General features: G+C 55.2%; 1 protein-coding gene across 1 annotated transcript; it reads left to right on the top strand.

The window, feature by feature from the left end:
• The first annotated feature begins 628 nt into the window (after positions 1-628).
• On the top strand, positions 629-9,830 carry PCK2 (phosphoenolpyruvate carboxykinase 2, mitochondrial). Its single transcript, XM_055309325.1, has 10 exons — positions 629-781; positions 2,767-3,012; positions 3,484-3,668; positions 3,755-3,958; positions 4,320-4,507; positions 4,834-4,996; positions 5,268-5,486; positions 8,448-8,585; positions 8,845-8,940; positions 9,184-9,830. The coding sequence occupies exons 1-10, from the start codon at positions 753-755 to the stop codon at positions 9,636-9,638; spliced, it is 1,923 nt and encodes a 640-aa protein (XP_055165300.1). The 5' UTR covers positions 629-752; the 3' UTR covers positions 9,639-9,830.
• Positions 9,831-10,184: the final 354 nt, after the last annotated feature.

Here is a 10,184-nt window from a genome sequence, read left to right as displayed (position 1 = left end):
CTCAGTGCTCTCAAGTTGGAGACCTGACTTGAGAAATTACCTAAGGACTTTATGGGGGTGGTTGGGTGGGACAGATTTGTTCTCCGGGAGAGTGTGGCAAGAACAGCAGGGCAGAGGCCCAAAGGAACGACTCTGGGGGGAGAGGCACCACCACTTCATGGGAAGGCAGAAGAGAGCCCTCATCAGGAGGAGAAGAAGCAGGGATATGGGGTTATGGAACCTTAGCCCTGGGGCCCTGGAAAAAAAAAGCCTGGGTCTCAGAGTGTCCAGTCCCCAGGAAAAGGGAAGAGGCAATGTCCAACCCCCAGCTTCTGGACTTCCAGCCTCCTTGCGCCCCTGCCCTGGCCTCACGCCTCGTTCCTGGCTTGCGGGCCACCCCAGGGTCTCCCAGCCCCAGCTCGGGAGCAAGAGTCCTCAAAGTTACATCATGTGCAGGGGACGAGGCGGGGCGGGGCGGGGCCTCGCGGAGGCGGGGCCGGCACGGGGCCCGCCGTCCAATGGGAGGGACGGGTTTGGGGCTAGGATGCGGGCCTGGGGCGGCGCCTGGGCGGGCCTGGGGCCGCGGACCCGCGGAGCGAGGGTCGCGCCGGCCCGGCCGGGTTCCGCCCCCGCCCCCGCCCGCCCGCCTCCTTCTTAAGCGCCTCCCGCCGGGCCGTCGCTCCCGCTCGCTGCGCGCGCTCCTGCCCCGCCTTCCTTACCTCCCCGGGTCCTCGCGGCTCTCGCGGCCGCCCCGCAGCCCCCGCCCAGGTGCCATGGCCGCTGTGTACCGCCCCGGCCTGCGGTGAGTGAGCCCCAGCCGGGGCCGACCCGCACCTCCCGCCGCGCTCGGGCCCGGGAGTGCCGGGGGCGCTCTGCCGCCCGCCCGCCGCCGCCGCCGCCGCCGCCGCCTCCGCGGGGGACGCGTGCTTCTCAGGGCCCGGCGGCTCGCGGGAGATCGGGGGTGGCCTCGGCCGCTCTGGGTCGCCCCCGCTTCCGTCCCCTCCTCCCCCTCCCTGCTTTGCTGGTCTCTGACCGCGCGGTCTCGATCTGCCGCTCTTAGAACTTCCTCCCCCTCCTCGCTTGCCCCCGCCAAGCCCTGTCACCTCGTCTCTTCCTTTCCTGTACAGAGCTAACTCTTGTGCCTCAGTTGCGATCAGAAGCGGTAGGGCCCTGGGGTCAGGGATGCATGAACCCCTGGGGGATTGAGCTCAGAGCTCCCCAAAGAAGGTAGAAGGTAAACCTCCATTTCCCAGCCCCCCGCGAAGTGGAGGGAAGCCGGGTGCAGCCAAGGGACCTGGGGCCAGGGCAGGAGGGAAACAGGCTGCCTTCAATTCGTATATGGCTGGCTTCAACCCCTGTCCAGGACGGGAGCCCCTTGGCCCTCTACCTTTTCACAGCTTCCCATCTTTCCTGGGTAGCCTCCCTTCTCCCCAGAATCTGTCCCAAAGTCTGAACTGACCCCATATCTCTCCAACAGCTGGTTCCACTTTGCCAGCCCTTGTAGGTGGTCTTCGGAGCAGAGGAAAAGGAGAAGGTCCCACTTAGGGAACTGGAGAGGAGGGGGGGAACATCACCAGAGCCTTCCTGAGCCAGGCCCCCTGTGGGGAGAAGCTCTCCCCAGGACTGGGTGCCTTTGAAATTAATGCTCAGGAATAACTCTCCAGGTTCCAGGAGTCCTCGTCCTCTGCCCCTGTGGCCATACTGGGTTTCCATCCTGCTTTCTCCATTGGAAGCCAGCCCGGGTCCCCCTCCAAGCAGGCTCTGACTCCCACATCCATGGTCTGAATGACTGTTCTCCCTCCCCTAGGCTGACAGCCTCTGAGTTTGAGCATTCTGCAGTCTGATGTTCCCTCCTACCACTAACACCCGAAGCTCTCTAGGCTTCCCCTCTGAGGGGAAGGACAGGGGCATGCAGTCCAATGTGTGGAGCAGTTTCTGGTGGGCAAGGCCCTGCCATAGGAGGAGGGCAACTTCCCTCTTGTGGCCTTTGCTCTCTGGGTTACTCCACCCTGAGTCCAGGCCAATCAGAGCAGACCCTGCTTCTCCCTCTCCCTGTGAAGAGACAAACAACAGGGACCCCGCCCTCCTGGGAATGGGCTTGAACCCTAGCCAGTGACATTCCCCAACAGTCAGCTTTCGACCCACCTACCCAAAGGCAACATCTTATGCAACCCTCGTTGGCCAGATGAGCATCCAGATGAGCAGGTGGGGAGCCCTAGCTCTGATGCCTGAAACCTCAATATCCAGCTATTCACTCTCTGTGCAAGAGAGCCTAATCTAGAAACCTGGGACTATCCAACTCAAAGACTGGGTCCTTTGCTGAGGCTTTCACAGTCTTATAGCATACACACCAGAAGAAAAAAAGTAAAAATAGCTGCTTTTTTTAACTTATAAAAATTGTACTTGAGAATGGGAAGAACAGGGATGAGACCTTCAAATACGAGACACATGAAACTCACCTAGGCGCAGCTTATCAACACTGGGCCATGGGGCACCTCCTCATTTCCAACATCCAACCAGACACAGTTAAACGTGGGCGTGGGCTAAGCCAGCAATAACCTCAGCATGCCTACACACATGCTCCATACCGCCAGGCATGTGCCCTTATTCTCATTGGGCAATACCTGTCCCTTGCTGAACAGGAGACTCCCTCGCTGAGACTCACAGAGCCCACGATATACACGCTTTTGCACACTCCCTAGCACCCCTCAGGCTTCCTATCCCCTTGACTCGCCCATCTTCCATGAGAACACCCTGCTCACCACCTCTCTGCTTCTTGTCTTGCAGGCTTAGCTGGCCTGGGCTGAGCCCCTGGGGCTGGTCATCCTGGCGCAGCATCCAGACCCTGCGGGTACTCAGTGGAGATCTGGGCCAGCTGCCTGCTGGGGTTCGAGACTTTGTGGAGCGCAGTGCCCACCTGTGCCAACCAGAGGGCATCCACATCTGTGATGGCTCTGAGAGTGAGAACACTGCCACACTGACCCTGCTGGAAAAGCAGGGACTTATCCGAAAGCTCCCCAAGTACGACAACTGGTAAGCCCTCAGCCCCATGACCCACCCATGAGGTGGGGGCAGGGGCAGCTGCTTGCACCGAGGCCACTTTCGATTCACCAAGACAAAATCAAAGTTAACGAGACCATCCCAATGAAATGAGCAAGAATGGGACCTCTGGGAGAAACAGAATCAGGAATTAGTGGGATTGGTCTGTATTTTTACATTAAACAGAGCTGCTGACACAAGTAAAAAAACCTGTGCCTTTTTTTTTTCTCTCTCTCTCTCTCTCCCCCAAGTTCAGAGAGTTTTCACTAAGGACCTTTAGAAGGCTGGGCGGAGGGAACTACCCCCTTAGATGGGATAAAATCTGGAGGAAGCAACTGAGGTGCAAATGGATGGAAAGAAATCAGGCCCACAGAAGACCTAGAGTCCAAGTGGGACCTGAAAGATTGGATCTGGGGATGAGGGAGTTCGGCTGGCCACATCTTCCTGATAACCCTTCTCCCCCAGCTGGCTGGCCCGCACAGACCCCAAGGATGTGGCACGAGTAGAGAGCAAGACGGTGATTGTAACTCCTTCTCAACGGGACACAGTGCCCCTCCCCGCCGGTGGGGCTCGTGGGCAACTAGGCAACTGGATGTCCCCAGCTGAGTTCCAGCAAGCTGTGGATGAGAGATTCCCGGGCTGCATGCAGGGTAACCTGGGCAGGGACACAGAACCAGGGGCACTGAAGGTACGAACAGGTTAGAACCTCTCATCCAGGTGGCATTTTCTTCCACAGGCCGAACCATGTACGTGCTTCCATTCAGCATGGGTCCCGTGGGCTCCCCACTGTCCCGCATTGGGGTGCAGCTCACTGACTCAGCCTATGTGGTGGCAAGCATGCGCATTATGACCCGGCTGGGGATGCCCGTGCTTCGGGCCCTAGGAGATGGCAACTTTGTCAAGTGTCTGCACTCGGTGGGCCAGCCCCTCACTGGGCAAGGTAAGTGTTTGCCCTGCCTAGGGGGGATCATAGACCTGCTTGCACTCGGAGGGAACTCCAGATTGTACCCATCCTAATTTGTGAAATACCTAATTCCCAAAATCTAGGGCAGTGGTCTGGGCTGGAGATGATGCCGTACTGCCAGAGCACTTTGCACAAGATTGAGAAAAGTCAATTGTCCACGTCCCAAAACAGGGACATGGGAACTGATGGATATTATGAGGTGGAGGGCCTTAGCCCTCATTGGCACCACCACAGCTCCTAAGTGCCTCTCCTGCCAACCCCGATCCCTCCAGCCCCTAACACCTCAGTCCCTGATGCCCTCGCCAGCAGCCAGCTCTATGACCCCATTGTCCCCTAGGGGAGCAGGGGAGCCAGTGGCCATGCAACCCAGAGAAAACCCTGATTGGCCATGTGCCTGACCAGCGAGAGATCGTCTCCTTCGGCAGCGGCTATGGTGGCAACTCCTTGCTGGGCAAGAAGTGCTTTGCCCTTCGCATCGCCTCTCGGCTGGCCCGGGACGAGGGCTGGCTGGCGGAGCACATGCTGGTGAGGGCCTGGTGAGGATCTGGGCAGCTGCAGGGAACAGGGCAGGGGTGGGGCCTGGCTGGCAGCATTAGCCTCACCTCCCCACTGCCAGGTGCCAGGCTGGTAGGCAGGGATTCTGCCCAAATGACTGAAGCTTTGGTCCCAGGCTGCTGAACACTGAGGGGGCTCTGACTTGCCACCACCCCAACCCCGTGGTGAGGTGTTGGCACCTGTTTAGCAAATAAACATTTGTCCTCCCTGTTAATAACCCCCAGCTGTCCTTTCTTTGCAGACCATAACTGACCTTTGGTGACCTCCTCTTCGTTCCCTCTCTCCCCAACACACAGATCCTGGGTATCACCAACCCGATGGGGAAGAAGCGCTACGTGGCAGCAGCCTTCCCCAGTGCCTGTGGCAAGACTAACCTGGCCATGATGCGGCCAGCACTGCCGGGCTGGAAAGTGGAGTGTGTGGGGGATGACATTGCCTGGATGAGGTTTGACAGTGATGGTGAGAGGCCCTTGGATCATAGTCGCAGTTCTGGTTCTTACTAGAGTGTAAGAGTCTCCCTTCAAAAAAAAAAAAAAAAGAGTCTCCCTTCCACTGCTTCTGGCAGACCTGCTCCGTACCTCCTGGCAGCAGTCTAGCCACCTAGAGACAGAATCTCCCCATCAGATCTGGGGGCCAGCTCAGGGCAAGCAGGAGCAGAACAGAACCTTCCATGGCTGCACCTCTCAACCCTTCCTGGTTGGTCCTTCTTTTCTTTCACTTCTCCTAACAGGTCGACTCCGGGCCATCAACCCTGAGAATGGCTTCTTCGGGGTGGCCCCTGGTACCTCTGCCACCACCAATCCCAATGCCATGGCCACAATCCAGAGTAACACTCTCTTCACCAATGTGGCTGAGACCAGCGATGGTGGAGTATACTGGGAGGGCATTGACCAGCCCCTTCCACCCGGTGTCACCGTGATCTCCTGGCTGGGCAAACCCTGGAAACCTGGTAAGTGGGGTGGGAGAGTTGTGACAGCCTCCCCCGGGCTCAGTACCTTGATGATATAAAAGCCTTCTCCACAACCATCCTCCAGGACCTCTGGGAGGCACAGGAAGTTATGAATATTCCCAGTTTCCAACCCCAAACGAGATCTCAGGTCAAATCCCAACTCCACTAAGTACTGGCTTTGGGATCTGGCTAAGTTGCTTACCCTCTTGAGCCTCAGTGACCCCATCAGTTAAATAGAGGTAGTTACCAAAGTATCTATCTCCTAAAGCTAATATGAATGCAAAGGGTTTAGCACAGTGCCAAATACATAGCAAATTATCAATAAAAATAAGCCAGAATGTTTTTTTAAAAAAAGGAAAGGCAGGGATCCCTGGGTGGCGCAGCGGTTTAGCGCCTGCCTTTGGCCCAGGGCACGATCCTGGAGACCCAGGATCAAATCCCACGTCGGGCTCCCGGTGAATGGAGCCTGCTTCTCCCTCTGCCTGTGTCTCTGCCTCTCTCTCTCTATGTGACTATCATAAATTAAAAAAAAAAAAAAAAAAAGGAAAGGCAAAGACTGCTTTGAAATTTTTCACCGAGCAGCCGGGGTGGCTTAGCGGTTTAGTGCCGCCTTCCGCCCAGGGCGTGATCCTGGAGACCTGGGATAGAGTCCCACGTCAGGTTCCCTGCATGGAGCCTGCTCCTCTCCCTGCCTGTGTCTCTGCCTCTCTCTGTATGTCTCTCATGAATAAATAAATTAAAAATCTTATAAAAAGGTATTTTTACACAAGGAATTGGGCTCAAAGTACAGTCCATAAAGTTTGACCCATTAGGAAGGAGGAAACCTGACCCTCCCCCTGCCACTTGGTTCCCACCATCCTCTGTATAACAACCATTGTCTAAAGGTCAGTGTTGGGGAGCCTGGGTGACTCACCAGATGAGTGGTTGACTCTTGATTTTGGCTCAGGTCATGATCTCAGGGTCACGATATTGAGCCTCCTGACCACTCTGCACTCAGCAGGGAGTCTGCTTAAGATTCTCTCATTCTCTCTCTCTCTCTCTCATTCTCCCTCTCTCTTCTCTCTCTTCTCTCTCTCTCTCTCTCTCTCTCTCTCTCTCTCTCTTTCTTTCTTTCTCGACGCCTTGGGTGGCTCGTGGTTGGGCGTCTGCCTTTGGCTCAGGGCGTGATCCTGGAGTCCTGGGATCAAGTCCCACGTCGGGCTCCCTGCATGGAGCCTGCTTCTCCCTCTGCCTGTGTCTCTGCCTCTCTCTGTGTGTCTCTCATGAATAAATAAATAAAATCTTTTAAAAAAAATTCTCTCTCTCTCTTCCTCTGCCCCTACCCCCCTCTAAAATAATAAATCTTTAAAATAATAATAATAATAATAGTAATTAATAATAATAAATAAAGGTCTGTGTTGTTACCCTTGCCCTTCCTCATCCCTCTAACACGCACAACCCAATAACCCAATCTTCTGTTTGTCCATCTTCTGGATGAAATCTGACCAGCTCTTTTGCCGCTTCTTTAAAAAAAAAAAAAAAAAAGATTTTATTTATTCATGAAAGACACAGAGGGAGAGGAAGAGAAGACACAGGCAGAGGGAGAAGCAGGCTACTCACAGGGAGCCCAATGTGGGACTGGATCCCCAGACCCAGATCATGCCCTGAGTTGAAGACAGACACATTCAACCACGGAGCCTGGGCTGAGCCACCCAGGCGTCCCTCTTTAGCCTCTTCTAAAAGCTAGTCTCTCAACCCTGTCATTGCCCCTGGCGCCTCACAGCCCTGCCCCTCCCCCACCCCTGCCCTCTGGACCTTCTGCAGCCAGAGAGCCCTGAGAGCTAGGGAAGAGAGCAAACAAGTGCCTGCTGGGGACGACATGCTTGTGGTCGCTGAAGCCTAAATTCACATTTGCTGGGCTGGCTGAGCATGCTCCCTCCTTATCTAATCACCCCTCACTTTATCCACCACCATCATTAAGCCCTCCCAGGCCTCCCCACCCAACTGAGAAACCCAAGAAACTTTCCTACTTCCCTGCAGGCTAATTCCCCAACCCTTTCATCATCTCTAGATTCAGGGGTATAAGTAGGGCGTGTTGTGCCCAGCTGTAACTCCCGGAATAACCCTGTGCCAGGGACCTGAATTGGGGGTTGATGGAAGTACAGAGGCTCTTACATGCAAGTGGAGGCAGGAGCTGGGAATTGGGAAGGGGACGCGGTGGGAGTAGGGGACTGGCTCTAGAACTCCCTTGGTCCCCCCAGGGCTGACCAGCAACCTCCAGCAGAGAAGACACCGTGTCCACTCAGGGTCCCCAAGGTGCTGCTTTGTACATATGCCACTGACTTGGTCCATCCCCTCTCCAGGGCACCTGAAGGGGCCAGATGACCTCTGTTCCTCAGGTTATCTCTGAGTTCTTCAAGCCCTATCGCTCCATCTGGGTCTGAGCAGACCCAGGGAAATCACCAGAATTCTGCTAGCTTCAAAATGAATTTACATTTTGATATCTCAGAAGATCCCATCTTCCCCTAGTTGCTGATGGAAAGCCAGTTGTCTGAAATGCTGATCTGACAGTCTCAGTTTTTGCTTCAGATTTGAGTGTTTGTTTAAATAATAATCCCATAAATAAATTGTTTCTGGGATAAATTTTCCGCTTTAACCTTCTGCCACTAGCTAAGCCCATTCCTTTGAGCACTGGTCAATGCCAAGTAGCTATAGCTTGGCATAAACAGTAGTGTCTTGCTAAACCCCAATTCCTCACCCACTCTTTCTCACATAGCTCAGCTGGCAGCATCATTATAGGTAAATAACCTGATCTTTTGGGGGACATGTCCTGACTCCCTTCTCCCTCCTCCTTCCCACAACAACGGCTTGCAGGGAATTGATAACACAAATGGAAATTGTGCAAGAGTGCATGCAAAAGTAAGTGTGTGTTGGGGGTGGACAAGTCCTTGGAAGTGATAGTGGTTGTATTTCCCCTGCCAGGAGACAAAGAGCCCTGTGCACATCCCAACTCTCGCTTTTGTGCCCCGGCTCGCCAGTGCCCCATCATGGACCCGGCCTGGGAGGCCCCTGAAGGTGTCCCCATCGATGCCATCATCTTTGGAGGCCGCAGACCCCAAGGTAAGCATCGTGTGGGCTCCATGCCTTCTGGCTCCATTTTAGGGCCCGCCTCTCTCTTGTACTGCCTGGATTGCCAGCCATAGCTTTCTGGCTGTAGAGCTGTCCCCTGGAGAATGCAAAATTAGGGGGAGGCATGGGATTCAAAAATGGGATGGCAAAGATCCTAGGAGAGCCAGGCCAGGAGTCCAGATCAGCAGTAGGGATGGAGTGAGGGTCCAAAGAAAAAAGCCACCTGTGACCCTGTTCCCCTGGGTTCTAGGAGTACCCCTAGTATATGAGGCCTTCAACTGGCGCCACGGGGTGTTTGTGGGCAGTGCCATGCGCTCGGAGTCCACTGCAGCAGCAGAACACAAAGGTGGGTGCCCTCTCATACCCCTCTTCTGAGTACCCACATTGCTGCTTCTCACCCTTCCTGAGCCAGACCTTCCTCCTGCCTGCCCTCCCCACGTGTCTCTTTTCCGGATCCCTTCTGTCCACCCTGCTCTGAGGAGATTCCAGAGCCACCAAAGTTTCACGACTCCCTCCAGCCAGATGCAGGGTGTCCTTGCCTTCTCCGATAACAAGACAGATTCCTTACCTGCCCTGCTCCCCTCCCCAGGGAAGATCATCATGCACGACCCATTTGCCATGCGCCCCTTTTTTGGCTACAACTTTGGGCGCTACCTGGAACACTGGCTGAGCATGGAAGAGCGCAAGGGGGCCCGGCTTCCCCGCATCTTCCACGTCAACTGGTTCCGGCGGGATGAGGCAGGCCGCTTCCTGTGGCCAGGCTTCGGAGAGAATGCTCGGGTGCTAGACTGGATCTGCCGGCGGCTAGAGGGAGAGGACAGTGCCCAAGAGACGCCCATCGGGCTGGTGCCCAAGGAAGGCGCCTTGGATCTCAGTGGCCTGGGAGCTGTAGACACCACCCAGCTGTTCTCACTCCCCAAGGACTTCTGGGAACAGGAGGTTCGTGACATTCGGAGCTACCTGACAGAGCAGGTCAATCAGGATCTACCTAAAGAGGTGTTGGCTGAACTGGAGGCCCTGGAGGGACGTGTGCGCAGGATGTAACCTGAGGCTCCAGGCTAACAAGAAAGCACAGCATCCCCCATCCCTTCCTACCCCCCATCTAGGGATAGGAGAGCCACCAGGCTTGCAGAAAATATGAGTAATTTGATATAACTGACATCTGGGTGCCATGAAACCAGGCCACAGACTTTCTCTGGCACTCTGTCCAATAAGATGCTCATTTATTTTCCACAACTTTCTTGCTGTTTTCATTCCTGCCTGTCTTCACGGGCTTCTAACATCAATTTCACAGTCGTCTTGCAGCCCTCCAGGCAGGAAGCCTGGCCTGGCACAGCCTCGTGGTTTCCAGGACCTCACAGGCAGCTCTGCCATTGGACCTTAGATGTAGGAATTTCTGGGAGAAGGCACATCAACTCTATGTTCCGAGGCCTTAAAAAGATGGAGCTTCTGTGAGCTGCTCAGTCTAGCCTCTAGGCCTAAAGTTCTTGATCTCCTTCTGTGAGATGCAGAAGCCTCTATAACCCCATTCCCGCAGTTCCATTGTCAGTTGTTAAACCTGTTCTTCCTCCTGCCTGACCTGAAATTGGG

Source organism: Nyctereutes procyonoides, unplaced genomic scaffold, assembly GCF_905146905.1.
Source record: "Nyctereutes procyonoides isolate TBG_1078 unplaced genomic scaffold, NYPRO_anot_genome, whole genome shotgun sequence".
NCBI classification, from domain to species: domain Eukaryota; kingdom Metazoa; phylum Chordata; class Mammalia; order Carnivora; family Canidae; genus Nyctereutes; species Nyctereutes procyonoides.
This window is presented reverse-complemented; position numbering and strand designations above follow the sequence as displayed.